The following is a 23,406-nucleotide window of genomic DNA, read 5'->3' on the forward strand; positions in this document are numbered from 1 at the left end:
CGAGCAAGTTTGTTGGTAGATATTTTAATTTAAAGTGATGATCTCGCTAATAAATTACCATCGATCTCACTATTAAAAATGAAGGTTATTTGTCTTTAAATTTACCAGTCATTTTTTAGGGTAAATTACACTTTGACCCCTATAGTTTGGCATAATTTCATTTTGACCCTGTAATGTTTTGATAATTACACTTCCCTCCCCATTCATTGACGGGATTAAAATTTAAGTGTTGTTTTACCATTTTACCCTCTTATTTTAAGTTATTTTTTATTAGAAAAAATAAATTTTAAAATAATAATTAAGATGCCCCCGCGTAGGCACCCATTGAACTCATTTTTTCATAGGCATAATTTGTTTATAAAAAAGAATAACATTTTAAAAAGGGTAAAGTGGTCTATACAAAGAATTTACCAAGTTAGTGGACATAAATTTGATGGAAGGGAGGTAATTGAAACCCTTACGCCCTTAGATAACTACAAGGAAGGTAAGTGCAATTATCAAAATATTAGGCGATTAAAGTGCAATTTACCCTCTCTTTTTTATTTTTTCAATCAACGAGGTCATCACTTTAAAATCAATGATATTTGTCTTTAAATTTACTAGTGAGATGGTCACCTTTTTATTAGTAGGATCGTCACTTTAAATTAGATACACCTGCTAGCGAACTCGCTTGAAAATGTGTTCTTAGAATTAAAATGAACATTGTACCAAAATCAAAATTTTTGCAAAAGTTGTGCACGTTTTGAAAAAAAATCTATATATTTTTAAGTAGAGTGTAATAAGTAAAAGTTGGGGTGCCAATAGCATCTCTAAACAACCCATGGTTTTAAAACTCGGTTTCGCATCTCGTCTCATCCATGTTAGATATCGAGTCGCCTCGGACAAGTTTTCCAATACTTTTGAGACATCTCGTTCAAAAATTTGAAAAATGAACGTGAAATTTTAAATCTCGTCCGAAAAATTGACTTGTCAGTTCAACTCGTCCATGCCTGATATCGAGATGACTCGGATGATACATCTCGGTCTCAGACAAGTTTTGAAACCATGAAACAACCCAACCCTTTTAAAAGAGCATGAGAGAGAAAGAGAGATTCAATTTGTGTATACGCACGACGAGAGGGAGAAGAAACATGTTTTTGTTACGACCCTTATCTAATAGTTTTTTTTTTTTTAAATTAGAGTCGCAATGTTCTGACTCGAAAATTTTCACTTGATCTATGTCAATGAGGCAAGGGCACATAACCATAGATATTTTTTTCGGGATACACAAGGAACTTATCTATAGTTCTATGTACTTGCCATGTCGATAAGTATAGACTGAGTGAAAATTTTCGAGTTGATTATCATTAGTCTTTTAATTATTATTATGTTTCCTTTTTAATAGTTACTAGAAAAGTGCATGTGCATTGTACGCGAATATATATTTATTTTATACAAAATATAACTAATTATTTTTAAAAGAAAAAAAATTTAAACACTAACAATGAAAAACCATATATATATATTGGCAAAACATTTTTCAAAACATGAGTTAGAAGTTTTGGAATGGGCTGATTTTTAGTGAGGATGATCTCCTCACCGTAGAGATCATCCTCACAAAAAATCAGCCCATTCCAAAACCTCTAACCCATGTTTTGAAAAATGTTTTGCCAAAATGTTTGTTGCTGAACGGGACCCTATGTATATATATTGGCTCACGTTGAATGGCTAACTTTTTGGCAAAACATTTTTCAAAACTTGAATTAGAAGTTTTGGAATGGGCATGGAGGAGCAAATAACTAAGCACAATTAGGTCTCTATTGGGTCGTGATTGGTTTAGGCTAGATCGAAACCTAACAAATTTTAATTTGATAATGTCAAATTGGACTTCTATGAGCCATGATAAGCTTGATCAAGAATGATTCAAATAACACAGGTAGTGGGAAGTGTAAAGTTAAAATCTCGAATATCGTTGATTCCTTGAGATTTACTCCTAACGATCGATCTTCATTGTTATTGATGCATACGAACTGTCCAAATCACACAAAAACATAATAAAAGAAAAGGGAAAAAAGGGAAAGAAGAGTCATTTCGGACTACATCCCCAATTCGGACTACATCTCAAATTCGGACCACAATTAGGTCTCTCAAAGAAATTGTTGTTGAGGGTCTGACTACCACACACACTATAACTAAAAATACCAATATTTTTCTAGGAAAGTGTGGTAACATATTCTACAATGCTCTCTTTAAAAACTAATTCCATTTACTCCATGTAACGTACTCTACAACCACCATATGTGGGAATAACATACCCATGCGAGTAGTCATAGATATGCATTCAAATGGCCAATTTGTGCTTCATCATATCTGAAACACAGCCAAAAGAAAATAATCTGCATAAAATTTTCAACTAATTAATCTCTTAAAATTTTGTTGAGTTCACTTGAGTCATTTTCTTTGAAAAAAAATATAATCACAATTAGTTGATGTTTGATTCAGAAGAACTCTTTAATGAGAGAGTGGGACCATCAACCAAAATATTCATGGCAACACGACCCCTACTTGTTAGCTCTTTTCATAAAAGGGATTATCGAGTGCCGACAAGATTAACTAAGTGATGTTTCCCACCGAGATCTGCTAAAATGAAAGATCTTGACCATCTAACAAACATATGCTTTCTTGGTTATTTTCTTTATTGGCTGACCAAAAGAACATGATTAACTGGAAGAGTACCATCGTCAACCATTGTAATATTTTATCTTGGAGGCTATATCAATTTTACAATATCAATAGAAAAGAATGTGATGAGTATAACAAGTACAGTAAATCTAGAACTCACAATGTTCCTTTGGATTGAATGAAGTGAAAACAACATTTATGTAGTGGACACTTAATAGTTATATTAAGGATTTGAAAATGATGACAAAGGTAAAATAACTAAACCAACCAGTCAATGAAGTTATATAGAATACCATTTTCTTGGAAATGCTAACCATGGTGTCGGTAAGTGTTGGGCCTACTACTCTTCACATAACATAAAAATGATTCACATGATTAAGTCGCGTGTATTACAAATAGTTGGCATATACAATGTGTCTAATATGGGAAATGAGTCACAAATAAATGAACATTAATTCAGGTAATAAGGGGCTCATAATCTGACACATTCGCACCAAATGGGTTGTGGTGGTGGTAAGAGGTGGCCCAAGAAGACCATTGAAAGCAAATCAATGGTCATTCAACTCTTTTTGCAAAATGAACATCATGAGACAACAAATCATACCATCATCGGCTACAAACATAAACTTTAGTCAAAAACTCCATTGCCACAATGCCACCATCAAAAGCCTTATTCATGTTAACTCGACCATAGATTATTATTTCATTGACAATGCTTTATGTTCCAACATATGTCTCAAAAGGATTATAACAATTGATAAGAAGTTTTCCTTGGTGGTAAATTCCACGATGCAGGCCAAAATTTATCTTTGAAATGGGTTTATGTTGAAACACAAAATAAACGGTAAATTAAAACTGTAGGGCACCAAACAAATTATGGTTGTAATATAAATCAAAAACAGAAAAATGCTGCCACATACTCGATGCAAAGCCAAATGCATTTGAAACCAGAAATACCTCACTATAAATAACTTTCTTCTTTAAGGTCTCAGATCTTTAATTGCTTCCATGTCTACATCTTCAAGGGGGGAACGGATCAAGGGACATATGTAAAAACAATGTAACATTAATAAATTTTCAAAATATGGGTTAGAAGTTTTGGATTGAGTTGATTTTTTGTGAGGATGATCTCTATGATGGGAAGATCATCCGAAAAGAAAATCAGTCCAATATGAAACTTCTAACCCCATTAAAGTGATATAGAATGTGGACTGTCAATTTTTGCCTATAATTTGCAAATCACTTTTGATGGATTTAGAAGTTTCAGATTGAGCTGATTTTTTGTGAGGATGATCTTCTCATCATAGTGACCATCCTCGCAAAAAATCAGCTCAATCCAAAACCTCTAACCCATATTTTGAAAAACCATTGTTTTTACATATGTCGCATATGCTTCATATGTGTATTATCCGTTTCATTTCAAAATTCGGCCATATGATAGTGATGTTAATAGTGATGGTGGTGATGAAATTGGTGATGGTAATGATGATGGTGGTGATAATGAGGGTATTGAGGTTATTGTTCCATTGATTTTTAAAAGAAGACCAAAGTCAAAAGACAAATCATCAATTTAAAAAATTAAGAAGTAATATCAAATAAATATAAAGGGAAATGTTATTATTTTTTAAAAATAAAAGGGACATTTGTCACATAAAAAGTTGGATTCCTTCAAAATTTTGAAGTTGACTTGTGTTACACGTCACCACTTACAAGTTTACATTTTGCAACATACAACAAGTCATAGTTGCAATTTTTTTTCCACCGAGTTTTATATAAATTCGTAAAATTTGTAAAAGTTGTAAAATTCATAAAAATAATATGGGAGATTGCTAATATGATAATCCATTTGAGCAAAATGGCCCTTAGTAAGGCTTAAAATCTTTACTAAGTAGGGAAATTATTTCTCAAACATATGTTAGGGTCTATTAAGTAATTTTACCATCAAAACATGTGCAATATGGTGCTGTTATATTGGATTGGGTTTGCAAAAAGAATTGGTTGTGGTTTGTTGAAAATGATTGTTACAACTACTTAATGCTCACTACAGCAAACACTTCCATTCCTTGAGGTTCTGAAATAATAAGCAAAATATATGAGAAACCACTTAGAATGCTCTTCAATGGTTCTATTGGACTTGCTTGAGTTTTAAGGAGAAGCCTTCATCATCAATTATCCAGGTTATTTATTTATTTATCTTATTTTTTTATATCTTAAATTTCTCCAAAAAACTGAACTGAACTGAAGGCATGAAGCTTTGTTTTTTTGCTTGGATTTTTTTTATTTTTTATTTTTATTTTATAGAAGAGAGAAGAATTTGGTGATGGCACTTGTTCAAATTTGCAGTTCAAGTTTGTGGATTTCTGGAATCAGAAGAAGAAGAAGAAGAAGTGATACAAAAATAAGAGGTGTTGCCTCCTCAGAGGATTTGAAAAAGGTGAAGTTGGGAGAGTCTGATTTGAAGGTCACAAAGCTTGGGATTGGAGCTTGGTCATGGGGTGACACCAGCTACTGGAACAACTTTGAATGGGATGGTAATTAATGCTCCTTTGCTTCTTCTTCTTCTTCTTCTTCTTTTTTAAATATTGTACCAAAATACATAATCTCATTGTTAATTGTTCTTAATTTTCTTTTTTTTCTTTTTCTTTTTCTTTTTCAGTGGATAGAGGACATTAAAATAAAAGTAAATATTTTTTTTTTCCTTTGTAACTGAGATGTCCGACCTCTTAGCCTTGTAAATTATTAATTAATAAATTATTATTATTTCTCGCGAATGATTCCATCATTAAATATAGTATGCCCGGTCCTAATCAGCATATTTTTTTGTTTTACTCCCCGCAACTCTTCCTCAGCCAGGCTTGGGCTGAATAGCAGAGCAAGTACAAGTATTAGTAGCATAGCAAAAATGCGTTACTCGTCATTAATATGTTTGCACATATTTTTGGGATAAATTCCAGAGGGTGGCCCCAAAAGGGTGATTTAAACTCAAGACCTATGCTTCCTGAGGCGTGATCTTGGCCATCTCGCCAACCCTTTGGGATTGACTAGAGGATTAAAACCAATAACAAGTTTATTATAAGGGTATTCTGGTCTTTTCTCAAAAGTCGGGATAGTTCCCAAACACCATTCTAGCACAGAAGTACTTGTGGCGGTACTTATCAGAATGCATAGCCTACCCCAGAGTACTTCTTCTCTTCCTTCAAAAAGTACTTCAGCTCCACCTTTCTCAAAGTACTTCTAGCTCAGTTATCCACACAAGCCCTTAGTATGTAATTTGTGGATGAAAAAAAATGTCTTCTCTCTTCAGGATTCATAGTTGAAGCTGGGTGCTTGATCTCTTCTTGGTTCTCAATTCTTCAATGAATAATTACCTCCCACATTGCTCTGAGTTCTAGTTACTAAAGAAGTATCCTTTAAAAAAAAATCAGGTCAACTATTTAATTATTATTATTATATATGGTTATTAGATGGCTCAAGAAAATCATCATAAATTCCTAGCTTCATGGATTATCATAAATAATTAATTAGGCTATTTTCACCAATTGTGGATTTATAGAACTAGTCAGCTAAATCAAAATTAGACAAGTGAATTACTTTCCACTAATCGGATACAAGGCCAAAAATCTAAGGAGAAATGCTATTACACTTCGTTTGTTGTCTGTCTATTGAGGTTTGGGAAGAGAGGAATAGGAGATTGTTTTAAGGGAAGGTAAAGAAACTACAAGATTCCCTCATAGCCATCAAAGTCCAAGAGTGTATTGAGTTCGGAGGAATTTTCTTCGAAGATCTCACATTCAGATGGGGAGTCCATGGTCGAGGTGTGTGGGTGTGTGGGTGTATGTATGTGCATTGTTGTTTTGTGTGTGTGTGTGTTTGTCGACGGATGCTCCTATTACACTCGTGGTCAATTGTCGGGTTTGTGTTTTTCAAATTGTTTGGGATAATTATTTGTATCTTAAATATTTAATAGAACTATAATTGATAGTAGGCCGTTAATGATGACACAGATAGGAAGCTGAAGTCGGCCAAGGCTGCGTTCGATGCTAGTATTGACAGTGGTATAAATTTCTTTGATACTGCTGAGGTTTATGGGTCAAGGGTGAGAAAACAAATTATGCTCTACTTTTCTTTCTCAACGTATCCGTAACCAGAAAGAGAGAAAAACTAGAAATAAAAGATCTACATTAGCAACTTAACCTTTCAAACACAATTCTTTGTGTCCTTGCAGTTATCCTTCGGTGCAATTAGTTCTGAAACTCTACTTGGAAGGTATCCATCCGAGAATTAGAGTAATTTAATTCTTCTTTTTTTTGTATGTTAGAAGTTTACAAGTATTAGTTCATTTTGTTTTTAGGTTCATCAAGGAAAGGAAAGAAAAAGATCCATCAGTGGAGGTGGACGTTGCAACCAAATTTGCAGCTTTGCCATGGAGGCTTGGTCGTGGGAGTGTCCTCACCGCCCTTAAGGACTCCTTAAGTCGTCTTGGTCTTTCCTCAGTCGAACTCTACCAGCTTCATTGGTCTGTGTTTAATGATTCTATAATTACTATTCACTATCAAATGCTTTATCAAGATTAGTTGCTAATTGAATTCATTTGTGCTAACTTTCAGGCCAGGACTATGGGGAAATGAAGGTTGATTGATCTTACCTCTATCGACATATACAGCAAAATCAAGTTAATCTAGTCATGGCTTAATGTATCATACTTTCTAGGAATGTTTCGGCCGAGACTAGAATGAAACATTGAATGTTTTGGGGGAGCGCTTAGCATTGTCTCAGAATTTCTCAGTCAAGACAGTCTCGGATTTTCTCCTGACCGAGACCATAGTAGCAAAAAACTCCATTTTTTTAAAAACATGTTTTGTACCTCTAACGATTAAAATAATAAATAATAAAAACTTGACTTTTTCTATATATATATATATATATATATATATATAAACACGTTTCTATGTTTTAAACACATTTCTTTTTACGTCATATGTATACTTTGTATATTTATTGTTTTTTCCCAAATTTTCTCTTGTCATTTTAAACCCGTATTCCGATTTGATGACTATGACCTAGACAATTGCCTCAAGCTGAGATTTTAAACCTTGAATGTGTAATGGATTTTTAACTACTCATGCTTGTTGTTCCAAAAATTTGTTCATAGGGTACATTGATGGGCTTGGGGATGCAGTTGAACAAGGTCTTGTGAAGGCAGTAGGGGTTTCTAACTACAACGGTAATTTTCGTAGGTTTTTAGTCTATTATTTGTCGAGTGTTGTAATGAAGTTTTGTTTTGTAGGCGTGTAAACCTCATTGGTTTTTGTATAAATGCTTCAGAAAAGCGTCTCCGAGATGCTCACAAGCAGCTTAAAAAGAGAGGAATTCCGTTAGCTTCGAACCAAGTAAATTACAGCCTCATATACAGGACTCCAGAGGAGAATGGTGTTAAGGCAGCTTGTGATGAGCTTGGAATCACTTTGATTGCTTATTCACCTATTGCTCAAGGTGCAGTTCCCATGCTTCGCTTCAATTTTACTTATATATTTTCATTGGATTTTGATTTGTAGGACAATCAGACTAACTTTTGTTAACACCTCCCCAATTCATATGTACATCTTGGGGTGGCGTTAGCAAAAGTTGGTGGAGCAATAGAAGCTCACTTTAGTTCGTCCGGCCTGGCCCCCGATAGAGGTGAGGCACTAACGATGAAACATTCTTGCCTACTCTGTCCAAAAGCATTGGCGTGCCCATGATGGGTCATTCAAAGCCCCATGCTAACGATGAAACACCCGTCCTTTGCGAGGGAGACGGATAGTTACACTTAGGTTTTCTATGGGATTACCTTGCATTCATCTTTGATGCCCAACTTGATAAAAGTCCATATTCAGAGATCTCAAACCTAACAAACAGCCTCTCATTTGCATACACATACTTGGCTCTTCGATGGCATTACCCCATGTTCATCTCATTTCCCCAAAATCTTTGGTTTTTTTCTTGGAGTTTTAATAGTTTGGGTAACATCTTTTACTGATCACCCCGTCGAAGAAAACTTTCCTTCTTTTTAAGGATGCTATAAAATGCACACAGAGAATCAAAAATAAAATGAGTTTAGAATTTGTTTGACCTGTTGGGTTTGTAACTGTGTTGGTATTTATTTTCCTTCTAATTATGTAGGTGTACTTAGTGGAAAGTACACACCTGAAAATCCACCAACTGGCCCTCGAGGGAGAATTTACACTCCAGAGTTCCTCACAAAGGTAAGTCACCATAAACACAGTACGTGTAGCAATTATTACATTACCTAACCGGCTTTTCTTCGTTCAGCTTCAACCACTGCTGAACAAAATCAAGGAGATAGGACAGAACTACCAAAAAACTCCAACACAGGTACAAAACTATGATCTCTAAATTTTCTAATTTGATTCAAAGCAAATGAACTGCACTCCCCACCGCATGTGCACTACATATTATGAGAAACATGGTTCCTTGAACAGGTGGCTCTCAACTGGCTTGTAAGCCAAGATAATGTTGTGCCCATCCCAGGAGCCAAAAATGCAGAACAGGCCAAAGAATTTTCAGGTGCACTCGGGTGGAAACTCAAGGAGCAAGAAATTGCCGAGCTCCGAGCGTTGGCATCTGAAACAAAGCCTGTAATCGGGTTTCCAGTCGAAAAATTGTAACTTCTATATACAAATGCCACAAACAGAAATGAATTGCTGCTTTATAATTTATATTCATTCATTGGGATGTAACAACACAATATTGTTATTGAGAAAGGTTTCTACGGACATATATCACTTTTTATACACATAAGAAATCCATAAATTTATGATGTTTTGCAATGCAAGATCACCCTCCCTTTATATTGTGAGGCAGATGGTATTCTGTGAGTCTTCTTTCTTTGAGGGAGGAAACTAAGTGAGGTCATTTTCGTCAAGAGGCTCTTCCATGTTTGCTTCAGCGTTGAGTTTGCTCACATCTCCCGTCGGCAATTTATTTGCAAGTCTGATGATCTGAAAGCATTACACAAAATCAAATATAGAGAAGTTGAGATACTGGAGAAGAAGATGATAGATTTAACCTTGGAATCACACCAAGGATTTCAATGGAATCACAACACAAGGCATAGTTTCCAATCACTGGACGACTTCTCAAAAGAGATTTGTAAATAAATCAAGTTACCTAAAATTTGACATTTTTGATCTTGAGATACAAGATTCCCTACCAATATGATAAGTTACCTACCCATTTGTTGGGTAGGTAACGGAATAACTTTAAAATAACACTAAAATCAACCTAATATGATAAGTTTTGACGCTTGAAAATAAGGCCTGAAGAAAAATGATGTAAATAATACTTAGATTCAAATCAAACTCCTAAAATAACCAAAAAACAACTCAAAACTAGAATGTAATAAATTTAACTTATTTGAAACTAGCCCCAACAAAAATATAAGTAATAGAAAAATAAATCTAGACCCATTTTTTTTTCCTTGGAGCCTGTGACTGTTGGTTTGATCTGACTCCCGCATTACCTTATCTCTATCTTGTGGAGGACGTCGCATATCAACATGGTACTCAGATTCATAATCAACCATTAGATTGTTGCATAAGAAAAATGAAAAATGAAGAAAGGGGGGGGGGGGGGGGCGTCCCTTAATGAGATAAGGGAAAATCTTAATTTTCCACATGGAGAAAGAAGAGGAAACAAAAAGAGCTACAAGGTTTATTGCTCTGACATCATGTAATAAATTTGGGTTTCAATATATTTGAGGAAAAAAGAAGTAAGAAGAATACTCCATAAGGAAAGAAGTGGGAACTAATGAGTGAGAGGAGAGATGTTACTTATCAAAAAGAAAAGAAAAAGAGAATTGAAAGCACCAACTAGTTGGACATCCCTCCCTCAACTGTAATATATATAACCACAAAATAATATTTATAAGAATATTACTGATAAGTGAATAAAACTGACATGTTAATACAACCCGTAAACTAGTTGTCCAATGATAGAACAATAACAGTGGGTTTAGATAATAAGAGAGAAGTAGAAATTACCATATGGTCAAGGTTCCTAATAGTGCTTGATTGAGCAACTTGTTTGATTTCTTCAATGTCACCTTTTGCATAAGCAGACAGAAGTTTACTCGCACAACGATTCTGGTCGCTATTAAGGAATGCTTCAATCCTGCAAATACATTCGAAAGGAACCGAGTTTATCTTATGTTTTTTTTTTTTTTTTTGCTACTAAGGGAAACCTCGCAACATGGAAAGTATATTTGAATAATCAAGAGAAGATCCATCATCCTCAATGAACTTCCCAAAAACATTAATATGCACCACCTACTCATCATCCAAACCTTTCAATAAGTGGATTACCTCTGTGGCAAAAATCGAAATTCAGACCAAACAAACAAATATTTTACCACCCAAGGAACAAATATTTATTTCCTTGCCTCTAACCATAGCCTTTTATCTGTCCATGTTCTAGCCCTAGTTTGGAAGGATGAGATCCTTCAATTAGTCTGATTTTGGAGTTATGCCTCTTCTTGTAATGTCCATTGAATACAAGATACTGGAAATGAGAATTCCTTCAGTCTTCACATATTGTGAAATTATTTATTTAGACATTGACATAAATAGTAGTGATTTTTTTTTTTTTTCTAGCCATGAATGGATGTGAAATTATTTATCTTGACATTGACACGAATTGATGTTGGGGACAGTTATTGGGTATACAGTTAAACCAAGGACATCATATATAAACATACCAAGACAAAGTACTTAAAGTAGGTATATGGTTAAGATGTATTGCAAGATTTCTAACACGAGATACACTTAGTGCATACCCATGCACATGAACGCATGCCTACTTGGCGATAATCCTATACCAATGAGGAATGAAGCCAGGACTATCAACCAAGATTTCCATTTCTCTAACAAAAATTGAAACACATTCAAAAGGTTTTTTGAGAATTAATATTCAGATTCTTCCCAATCAGGAGAAAAAATGACTAAGGTTACGGGCGTAATCAGAAAGATTGCACAAACAAATAAACTTTGAACCAAAGGGTGCCATGGAGAAGATGAACTTACTGAGAACAGTCATTGTAACACTTTTCCGCTTGGTGCAACTCATTTGCATACAGGTACACTATAAGTGCACTAAGATAAGCCTGGATCCAACTGATAAGAGTTAGAATTCATTCTACTGGTAACCAAATTTATTGAAGTGAGAAACAAAAAAATGTCCCAAGATTGAAAGAGGCTCACCATCAAAAGATTTCAAGTTATATATCAGCAGAAACAAAATTACTTTTCATCTATATGCTTGGAGTTAGACCACAATTACGTATGCTGGGAAAACTGAAAGGTCTCAACAACATTTGGGGTTTGAAATAAAAAAACTCAAGTTTTGTGCCTGATATATCTTTTGATAAAATACTCAACCCAATGAAAAAATTAAAACTTTCAGGGTCTAATCATTGAACGGTAAATAGAAATCAACGACTCCTGCAATGCTCACCTGACCAAGTGATCATTAACTCCATTCTATTTGAAAAATGTGTCCAGATTTGACACGCTCTTCCAAACAGTTCATTTTAATAATAAAAAATTTCATCACTCAATCAACCGTGAGAAGAAAGGCTTTGGCATTTGGAAATGGGCAATTATGCGAGGTTTCAGTGGAGAGTTTCTTTTGGGATGACATTAAAGCTGCAATTTCTTCTTTGGCAGCATCGACATACAGGGTTTCTCGTTTGGGAGGTGGAAAAGCTATTTTTATCTATAAATCAAAATCTGATTTCCTTTTCTTTTGCAACCTTTCAAAAATTCACATTCACAATTACTCTGTGTCTACAAGAGATGGTGGACGTAAAGCACCTCATGTTCCATTAAGTGGTTTAAAAGAGAAAATTGGATTGAGATTTGGGGCCTTCAGCTCCACTTATGGAACAGGAAAAGTTCTCCAGGATTGGAGAGGCACTGGAAGGGTTTCTAGAAATCAAAGACCAAACCTTTAAGCTTGAGAAGCTCAGATCAAGGTGGCTTCTTGTGGAACTAGGATTCCGAGATATTTATCTATCTTCTGTGGAAGATTTTCGTATAAGGTGACGATCAAAGTATTTGAGTTCAAATTGAATAGAATAACTTCAGAATTCCATGAGGAGTTTGCCGCGGGAATGGGCTTAGAAAAGAAGACCGATCGTTATCAAATTCCTCAAATCCATCTCTACACTCTACCCTTCCAGCTTTTTCGACTGCGGTAGATAGGGCTTCTGGACCGCAAGAGACACATGGAGCTTTTGTAAAGAATTCAAATCTTGGGCTTAATCTAGTAGATCCTCCCCTCAAGATGTTTTGGTGGAGGGGCAATCTAGACCACCCATTCCTTGTCAAGTCTTGCATCCTTCTAGATTTGTGGAAGAGCAAAAGCCGTCATTGATTCCTTCCTTGCTGCCTAATTCTCAGGATCAATTTTCTATTTTTCTGATATTTCATCGTCCGAAACAGCGAAGGGTTCAGATTTGAGGATCCTATCTTTAAATGGAGCTATTGTATTTTCGGGGGTACGGCGCAATTGTTGCTTCATCCAAGTTGCAACTTTGGATTGATGAGATGGTAGACTATAAGCTTCTTTTTCCTATGAGTCTTTTAGGGATGCAGTGTTATCATGAATCCTAACATATTCCAACAAACAGAAGGACTTGAACTTGGCACTTGGCAGAATCATCAACCACAAACACCATCCTTTTAAGTCCCACTTTCTACAAATCTGACCTTATCAAACACTACTAATTTAATCTAAATAGCTTTTTTTTTTTCTTTTCTAGGAACATCCATGGCCTCCTGCAATGTCTCAGCTATCCAAGAACTTTCCTTGGACATGTGAGTCCTAGAACTACTCTGTTTCTTTCTTTCTCAGTACTATGAATGCCCTTTATATTCTTTAGCCAATATCTTTTTAGTCCAAAACCCCTTGGACTCTATTTCAATCTGTCTTTTTACCAGGTCCATCTTCTTCTCGAAGCTAACACCAAGCTGAAACAGACCTGGTACACTAATTGCACCCCCTCAAGTCCAAGCGTCTGTAGAAGTCGGAGAACTTGGCTAAATATTTTACCCAACTCATCAAAGTTTCTATAACTTGGCAAAGTCATGCATTAGGTTTCCAAAGGTAAAATAGTGTAAATTTCTAACTTCATGTTACATAGTTATATAGAATAGAAACTCTGTACCTTGCAAGTTATTAAATTTTGGTCTTAGTGTCCACTTTGGTCAGCCTGGAAATGAAAATATTTCTTAAAACAATTTCAATCAATATGGAAATTATTACAATCTTCATGGAAATTATGAAAATGATATAGAAATGATGCAAATATTTGGAAATTTTCATTGAAACTGTAGGAAACTATAAAACAAACATGAAAACACATCATAAGTCTTAAACTACAATTAACAAACACATAGAGTTTAGAAATGAATATCAGTGACATTCTGCTACATGTTTGTGGAGGTATCTTAGAACCCAACAACTAATAATAATTATATTCTACAATAAAATTAACTATGTAGACCTTTATATGAAAACACTTGCTTTGATGAACAAAATATTTAGCACATTCACACGATACTATATATTTTTATCTTACAAATATATATGAATAAATTGCTGATACATCCAACTAATTAAAATATGAACGACTGTATACATCTGCTTACATGAACATGCTAACATGCTCGAATAAGACAAAATGATATATATACCTTTCATAATTCAGTCTACTAAAGGATGAATAGTATGTGCACTTTACAAGTCTTTTCTACAAGCAATTTATAATTTTTTTAATATAAATTTTACCAATATGAATATTTTTAAAAGATAATATCCCGATCAAATTTTACAATTTATCAAAATATATCTTTCAATGAAATCTTCCATTCTTAAACCTGAAATTTGATGTTTTCAGTCAAAACTTATTGTTCACCAAAATATTTCATGAAATATTTCGACTGAAGTATACAAAAGGAGATTCAGTTAAATTTGTTGCAAGCCTTATGAAAATAAAAATATTTCACTATATTTCGGGTAAATATGCCGAACTTTAACACTATGATACCTTGCACTGAGTGTTGACTGCTTGGCATTGATTTGCTGCAAAACCCAATCTCAATAAAAAAGTTGCAGCATCAGCATACCTGTACATAATGAAACCAAAAATATGCATTGCATTGGTAACGTGTGCATAATTTAAATTCCAAATTAACAGTCTTTTAGGCAAAACCAAGATCTTCCACTTGTCAGAGGCTACTAAATATCCACTACAAAATCACAAATAGAAGCAACCTAATAGGCAAGCAATAGATGAATAATTAAGGTCAACAAATACCTAGAAGAAACTCACACAAGCATGCCCGCCCGCCAAGTAAATGTGTGTGTGTGTTGAGGTTGGGGTTGGGGGCTTGAGTAAAAATAGGAGACAAACTGGGTTATGAGTTCATTGGGAAGGCTATGTTCAAGTACCAGTGGGTTGAGTTGACACAGGGGTGGGTTGAGTTGACACAGTAGGTTGACTCAAAAGAGAAAAATGTAGCAAATATGGGCATTGCCCACTGGCTTTGTTACTATTCCTTTTTGACTTTCCCATTTGTGTCCACATATGTCCACCCCTTTCATTTTCTTTAGATTGTGTTTTCCTCCTTCACCCACAATCTCAAGGGAGGGGAAAAGGAAATTATTTGAATATTATTTTGCATTTCCTATTTCCAAATAGTTTATGTCCCCTTTTCTGTTGTCCATTATGTATAGTCCTATTTCCTAATAGTAATTCAATAAATTGTGTATCTTGACCACCACCCCTTCTAAATAATCACCCCTCTTTCTTTCCACATCACCTGATCCCATTCTCTTGTTATATACCACCTTTCCTACGATCTCAAAGAAGGAAAATGAGAAATCAAAGATCTTCATCTTGCTTTCCTTCTCAATACACCTTTCCAGAGAACTCCACTTCAATTGATCTCACCCTCAAACGACAGAGGCTACTCCATAGCTCTGACATGTTTCTTCAGAAACAAATCTACATAGACGAACCAAGGGAATATGGATGGTACTCTTCTTTCATCCCTAAAGATCGTCAAAAATCAGTGATTAAACCATTGGATCCTCAATCGGGAAAAATCTCTTTTTGGATTTTGTTGAGAAGAGAGCACCTTCGATTATAGCAATGGCATGAACGTCCAATGGAAAACACTAGACAGCAAGGATCTGGGAACAACTATTTTTCCTCTGTTCACTGCTATCAACAGAGAAGATGATATTATTGCTACCCCCATTGTCGGTGTTTCTTCAATCACTGAAAAGCAAACTCCCAATGAGTTTCTTTCAACAAAAAAAAAAACTCCCAATGTGTAGCTACATCAACAACTCAATTGGACTAATACTGCATTAAAAGCTATTGATGATAAGATCGTCCTTGATCTACATCAAGAAATTCAAGATTTAAAGCGATTGATTGAAAAGATCCAAAATTCCACAATATTCTCCATTAAGTCAGACTCAGACCATGATTCTCAAATTGAATCATTGCCTCCAGCTGAAGCCAACCTAATGCCAGAAAGGAACTACCTCAATGTCTCTCTAGAAAGGAACTACTTTAGTATCTCTCCAAGTTTCTCAACCCAACCTTCCTTCCGATCTCAGCCCAAACAAAAATTAGGGAAAGCCCTATATGAAATCATGTCCTAAGGACCCCAAAATGTGCTACATGGATTTGACTTCTTCTCTAATTATAAGTCACCCAAAGCATGTCGAAACACTCAAAACAGAAGAGTGTCCATATTGGTATTCTTACAGACAAAATCAATCCTTTTCAGACAATGACGAAGCCAGTGCACCAATAATCCATGATCTACATAAACAGAATCATCATGTGCCTATCGATCTTGCTCAGGGTTCCTGTCCAACCGGCTTTGATGGATTATCCATCTATCTATGGTGTATAAACGACAAGAATGGTCATGAAGTGTCATCAATAACTCACGACTGCCTTCATCAACACAGTTATTCAGAAAGCAGGGACTCAGCATACTGCCTTCAACAATATCACACAGGGGTACATTGGAGTTCTGCATAACTGGAGTTCATTGGAATAAAACTACATTAAAATGTAAGGCTTACGCTCATACCGATCATATATAATGAAAGCAAAGCAGGATATTAACATGTGCATGTATTTTGCATATTCTAAGACATAAGCAAGAACAGATTTCCTCACCTTTCAAGCTGAAGATAAACACTTGTGGCAGCACGATATAGATCAAAGGCCATCTGTTCCTTTCCATCCTCTTCAAGCATGACACATGCATCAGTGTACATTCGAATAGCTTCATCTGGAGAAGCCTCTTCAAGGGCACTATGAAATAAAATAGATGTATGTTACTTCTCAAAAGACGTGCTATCCAGCCACAAAATTATCTTTGATAGCCTATATTAGACCCATGACACATGGCTAAAACACAAAGCAACATCCCAATGGGGTACCTGTAAAATTCTAACAACGGCCAAAGAGCTTCTCAAGAATACATGGTGGTAAACGAATCTCTCATTATATTTTAAACATTGCTCTTATGTTTATCAAATGAAAAAGAAATTCGCGGATGAACTAATTCATGAATTCCTTGTGGAATATAGGAAACTTATTGGTCATGTAGAGAAAGAAAGCAGAGAATATGAGAGGGAGCACGAAAGACCTAGATTTGGAGAAATAAATGGAATGGAAAATATGATACTTGAATTTCATGATTGCATAAAGAAATATTTAGTTATATTTGATTTTGGATCACCAATGGGCAAATATTTGACCATTGGAGTATTAAGTTAATTTTTTTAAACCTATCTTGTATATATACCCTGTTCCCATCTCCTTATTCCTAAACCAAGCTAAGTTATTTTTTCCACTCTTCTACTCTCATATATTCTCTTCAAATCTGGTTCTCAATTTTTCTAGATTATGCATTTTTACATGTTTGTTAAACATGCAAATACAATAAATTATAATGAAATTGGTAATAAAATATTTTTCTAGAGTTGCGTCATAATTGCATTTTTTTAATAATCCACCTCTTTTTCAATTTTTCTTTTTTACTAATTTTTTCTATTTTCAAAAAATGTTCCATGCAATCGCATATGTTGCATGCTAATCGCACGCCATAGCATATTATTTCACAGCATTGCACAAGTTACTCATGGGACTTGCTTGCAAGACAACACTTTTTGTGTGTGTGTGTGCAGAATTGACTTTTTTAGTGTTCTTCTACATCATTGGAAAAATGTCACAATATTTTTTCAAATCAAAATTATTTGTAATAGAGACCCTGAAAAGTGTTTTAAACAAGTATTTGTGGAAGGTAAGAAACAATGAGCATACCGAGCACCCTTTGCAAGAGCATCGGATGAGGGCTGTGATCTTCCACACTCATTGTACAACTCAGATGCCCTTCTGTAAAAGTCAGCAACTTCATTCCAGCTGCCTAGTTCTTTTGCTACAGCACCAGCAGATTCCATATGCTTAGCAGCATCCCAAGGCCTATTAAGCTTGTGAAGGATACACTAAGCAAATGCATCCAAAATATGTAAACAAAAAATATATTGTCACACCCCAAACTTCGAACACAAATCCCCATGACTTTGTGTTAGTTTTTGAGGCATGAGACACACATCCCAATATATAAAGTCTGATATAAAATAAACTGCTAACTGATTTGATTATAACATGATATAAAGCACCAATAATATACAACGGAAGTTCATGTAGATTAAAACCACAATCTATATAAACTAATAGTGAAACTAAACATGTATACATACCAAAAAGTAGTCACATACTGTGACATATACCCAATAAAAAGATACATAATTCAAAGGAATAGAGGATACGACGAGAGCATTTCTTGTCCTTTTGAAGCCTTCTCAAATGCTGTTTTTGCGTTCACATTATCTTTGGCAAGCTTGAATCCAACAGCTACAGTAGAGAAGAATTTATAAAGAAAAGCTCACTGAGCATTCACGCTGATGCAATGTTAAAAATAAAATACCAAAGCATAGAATTTACCAACCAGCCTGCTCATACAGAAGAGTGGCACTCCTCCAATCAGCACTCCACCTAGTAAGACTGAGTTTTGTTCTGAGAAAATGAAAACAAATTACTAACAAATATTGGATAAAAAGAAATCATGACTCAGATAAGGTTCTTTTGGCGTCTAAAAGACTAAAACAATAACTCTTGTTTTAATAAAGAATTTAGTTATAGGTATTCGTGGCAAACAAACATTTTCCATTACAGCTTTTTCCAATGTTATTGTAGGCAAACTTCTTCCAACGTAACTAACTATGTAACATATAATCCCTTCCAATCAAAGGCATAAAGGGCGCTCGCCTAGGCGCTAGGCATTGTGTTGCGTTCGTTGTGAGGCCTTATCCCTTTACCTACCCTAGGCAATAATAAAAAGTGGTGAATCAAAGATATGTGATGCAAAAAAAAAAAGCACCAAAAGGTAATGCCTCGAGCTCCAACAAGCCAAGATACCCCATTAAGGGAATCTTGGTCCTTTGTTTTTTCCTTGGCTCTCTTCTTTTCGGATTAGATAGTTATAGCCTAAAACCCCAAAACAAACACTTATCCATCACTTTTAAAGATTAAAAAAACAACTAAAATCTCTAGTTTTGTGTGGATCGTGAAAGAAAAAACTATCCAAACTCCATCCAAATCAACCCAAACCTCATTTGTTATGTTTCTTTTCCCTTACAAAGAACTTTGTGAGTAGATTTGAAGAATCCAATATAGAACTTAAATTTATTTTTTTACACTTTCTTATTCAAGATTTTCTTAATTTCAATCTTTATGATTTATTCTTCAAAAATTGACATATAATTTTTTTTCCAAAAGACTAAAACACATGCAATAGAAGAATTCATAGTCATAGAAGAGCAGATTTTTATTTTTATTTGATTTTTTGTTTTAGGACTTTATTTTTATACCTGTGGGGCTTATTTTCATTTTTTATTAGCTCATGGTCTTAGTATAATATTTAGGGGTAGTTTGGTAAATTTAGTTTGTCTTTTATTTAATTTTATATTTATAAGGGTTGGAAATTTAGGAGATAAAGTTGCGAAAATTAAGTTATTTATTTGATATTTTAGTTTTATTGGGATTCTTACATTTATTTTCTTTATATATAGATTGTATTAGGATTTATTTTCACAACGAATTTTATGAATAAATAATGAGTTTCTTGAAGTGAGTTCTTCATCATTCTTGGTGTGATTCCAAGAAATCTTTTGTGTGATTCCAAGTTTCTATCCTTCTATCCCAACTTTTTTTTTCTTTAAATCTTTTTTTGTTCTTGATTTTCTTTGAATTTTTTAAGAAATCTTGAAGTCATGATTCTTGATTTCTTGAATTCTCCGATTCTTGAATTCTTGAATCTTGTTAGAATTCTTGATTCTTGAATTTTGACTTCTTGAAACCCCTTTCCCACAACCCAAATCCGTAATCCAATATCAAATCTTTAACGAAAACCCCTTATTTGAAACTTCTTTTTTTCAACCCTTAATCCTTACCCAAAATCCTAAATCAAATTCCCTAACAACCCAAAATTTCGTATTCTTCCCTCGTCGTCCAACATATGTCAAAATAGAACTACAACAAAATATAAAAGAATCAAGTATGTATATTTTCAAAGATAAAAAAACCTAATGAATCAAAAAGTGTGCCTAGGCAAGCCTACGCGAGGCGACTCCCTCATCACCTAGGCACACCTAACGCTTTTGATAACCTTGAATCCTTGATCCCTTCTAATCCTAAGTTACCTCCTTGAAGCTATTACAGGATTAGCTAGTGTTACCAAACCTTTCACCACATAATGTGGTCTATTATGTGGACTCTCTATGCAGCTTGTAAATAAAAACGTAATGTGGTCTAAGAAACATTCTTTGATCAGATATTTTGATGTACCTCGTATTACAGAAAAATTCCTATTCTTCAACATTCATAGCAACAAAAAATTTCGATCTTTCTCCCATTGAAACTATGGAATAATTAGATCTTGTACCGGCTAATACTTCATGCACATCACTCCAGTTCAAAGCAGATGAGGATCCTTCACAAACTATCCCAAAATTCTCGTCTCCTGTCAATTTGAACAGAATTCGCCCTCTTTCCTCGTAATCGGTTTTGATTTCTCAATAACCGGTCATCAATTGGTAGATTTTGCATTTTGAACAAGGCAGTAAAGTGGCTAAAATCATTCCTAATAGCTCTAGTCTTGTTCAATCACCATCATCCTATCAGACCGATTTGAGTTTTTTTTTTCTAATCCATTAATAATAAAGAGATTGGTTCTTTTGGATGTCTAAAGCACATATATAAGGAATAATTCAAATTATTTTTAATTAATTGTATGGTGTTTAACGAGGAGAAAACAATGTTTACGATCTAGTGTTAGGGTTTAAATTCAGATGCAATGCAAGCTTTGAAAACTCGAAAAAAATTACTGCAAAAACAACCAGAATAGAATATGAGATCTGATCTATCAATTACAACGAAGAGAATCTAAGCGTTCGCCGTATTACTCATTGCAGATCGGATTAGATTGAAACATAAATGAAGAGAAATGTTTCTTTTTTTTCAGAAAGAGAGAGAGACTCACAGCTTGTCGGCTTTGATCATCAACTTCTCGGGATTGGAACCCGCCATGATCGAGCGAGATCTCACAGATTAAAGACTCTGTCACCGTCTGCAAATTCTCCAAACAGAAAAATGAGACTATCAAGTATCAACCCATGTGGATGCTGAATGGACTCGACCGAGACAGCTCGCTTATAACGAGTCAAATCATATTTAGACTAGAGTAAATAATAATAAGATTAAGAGGTATTATTATTAAAATATTAACGTGAAGGAATAAAAGATGAAAAACAATGAATTGGATTAAAAGAATAAAAGATGAAATATAATAAATTTTATAGAGTTGTTATTGCCACATCAATTTTTACTAATGTCACATCAATTATGCGCAATTCTTTGATTTTATAAAGGAATTGGTGTGGCATAAGTAAAACTTGGTGTGACAATAATAACTCTCTAAAATTAAAGGGGGTGAAGAGAAAGAAGACAATCAAGTGGTTGGATAGGATGTTTATTGTAAGTTTGTCCCTCACAAAAATGGGTTCTTCAATTGTGTTTTATCATATAGATTATTAAATTTAATGAAAAACTTTCCTTACTAATAAAGTAAGATTTTAACTCTTACTAAGCGTCGTTTTACTTAAATGGATTACCACATCAACAATTCGGCACAACCCTCTAAGTTCTATTGAAAAACTCAAAATAGTCACATACCTCGTCTATACTTAATATTTTAAGGGTCAATATCATGTTGATTACATTCATTGGGTAGTAGCAGAAGAGGATGAGAGGGAGTGGACTTGCACTTAAAGTTCTGACTACTTTGTAAATTCATTCGCTTTGAGTATGACAACTACTACTCTTTCTATACGCTTACAAGTTTGTTTGGAGTTCTAAGTCTCCTTCTAAGGTATGTTTTTTTCACTTGGGTAACTACCCACTATCAATCTTCTTATTAGATGAGGTTTTGTAACTCCAAGTTATTGCTATACTCTTGTAGTGTGGGTGGGGAATTTGTGGACCATATCACATTACATTACTTCTTTTTTTTCTTATTTCATTTGGTATCACTTCTCTACGTTTTTTGAAATTCCTCGAGTTCTTCCTAATTCCTTGACATCTATTTTTTAAAGTTGGGATTCATCAATGTTTCGCGTAAGAGAAAATTCTTTGGAAGCTACTTCATTTTTCTATTACCTGAGGATTATTGTTGGAAGGAATAGAAGAATTGTTAAAGAGGTAACTTCTTCTTTTCAAGACATGATGTTGAGTATTTTGGGCTACTGTATTTTTTGAGCAAATTTTGCCCTAAGTTCAAGGGTGTTATCTTTGAGGAGCTTGTGTTTCGTTGGGATTCTCTTTGTAGTGGTTAATTGTAGTTACTGACTATTTTTCCCCCTTCAATTGGTCATCTTGGCTGATTTTTGTTCACTCTTATCATTTCTAATAACATTTTGGAAATTTTACTCAAAGGACCCTGACAGAGGGATTTATTTCTAAATAGTCCCTAACTTTTGTACATTGGGTTGATAGGGCATTTAGTAAACTTTTTATTTCTTAATGGTCCATCATTATTGACGAACTTACCATTTTTTTATTCACTGTCAAGTTCAAAACTTTATATTTATTGTCGAATTTGGCATTTTTTTATTTATTGTCGATTTCACCACTTTTTATTTATTGTTAAACTTGACATTGGTAAAACTCACACATTTTCAATTTTCGGGCTTTTACAACTAAAAACTTAAGAATAAAGACTTGTTTAGATGATTTCACAAAAGAACCATTCTTGGTCGATTTTCATAAATAAATAAGAACAAAAGTGAAAAAATCATAGTTTTTTTTACATGGACCTTCAAAATGTTTGAAAATGACTTATTCTTCCTTCTTAAATCCTTTTCCGACAGAATGGAGTCTCCGAAACTTAATTGAGATGCCAAAAATCCATTTTTTGGGATGAAAACGACGAGTTTGAACGATTAGGGCATTCAATAGTGAGAAATGTGGGAGATGAGGTCTATGGACTATTAAGAAAATAAATTTTTATTAAATGAACTATAAAGAGATAGACT

The 23,406-nt window shown here is 34.4% G+C and overlaps 2 protein-coding genes across 3 annotated transcripts; one reads left to right on the forward strand and one right to left on the reverse strand.

Annotated features, from left to right (window-relative positions):
* The first annotated feature begins 4,677 nt into the window (after positions 1-4,677).
* LOC147390717 (NAD(P)-linked oxidoreductase superfamily protein) lies at positions 4,678-9,439 on the forward strand. Its single transcript, XM_086457511.1, has 11 exons — positions 4,678-4,838; positions 4,963-5,192; positions 6,666-6,757; positions 6,887-6,927; positions 7,013-7,177; positions 7,269-7,291; positions 7,814-7,885; positions 7,987-8,154; positions 8,824-8,906; positions 8,974-9,036; positions 9,144-9,439. The coding sequence occupies exons 2-11, from the start codon at positions 4,982-4,984 to the stop codon at positions 9,327-9,329; spliced, it is 1,104 nt and encodes a 367-aa protein (XP_086313637.1). The 5' UTR covers positions 4,678-4,838; positions 4,963-4,981; the 3' UTR covers positions 9,330-9,439.
* GSNAP (gamma-soluble NSF attachment protein) lies at positions 9,355-21,511 on the reverse strand. 2 transcript variants are annotated; one of them, XM_086457512.1, is made up of 9 exons: positions 21,357-21,511; positions 18,765-18,832; positions 18,586-18,670; positions 18,077-18,235; positions 16,925-17,062; positions 14,768-14,846; positions 11,742-11,821; positions 10,704-10,833; positions 9,355-9,662 (listed from the first exon to the last, which is right to left on the reverse strand). In XM_086457512.1, exons 1-9 carry the CDS (start codon positions 21,401-21,403, stop codon positions 9,564-9,566), a joined length of 885 nt encoding a protein of 294 aa, XP_086313638.1. In that variant the 5' UTR covers positions 21,404-21,511; the 3' UTR covers positions 9,355-9,563. The 2 variants fall into 2 exon arrangements, with proteins under 2 accessions (XP_086313638.1, XP_086313639.1); XM_086457513.1 differs by having other exon boundaries at positions 18,761-18,832.
* Positions 21,512-23,406: the final 1,895 nt, after the last annotated feature.

The sequence above is a fragment of the Akebia trifoliata genome, chromosome 11, assembly GCF_017979445.1.
Source record: "Akebia trifoliata isolate Shusen 1 chromosome 11, ASM1797944v1, whole genome shotgun sequence".
Lineage (NCBI taxonomy): Eukaryota > Viridiplantae > Streptophyta > Magnoliopsida > Ranunculales > Lardizabalaceae > Akebia > Akebia trifoliata.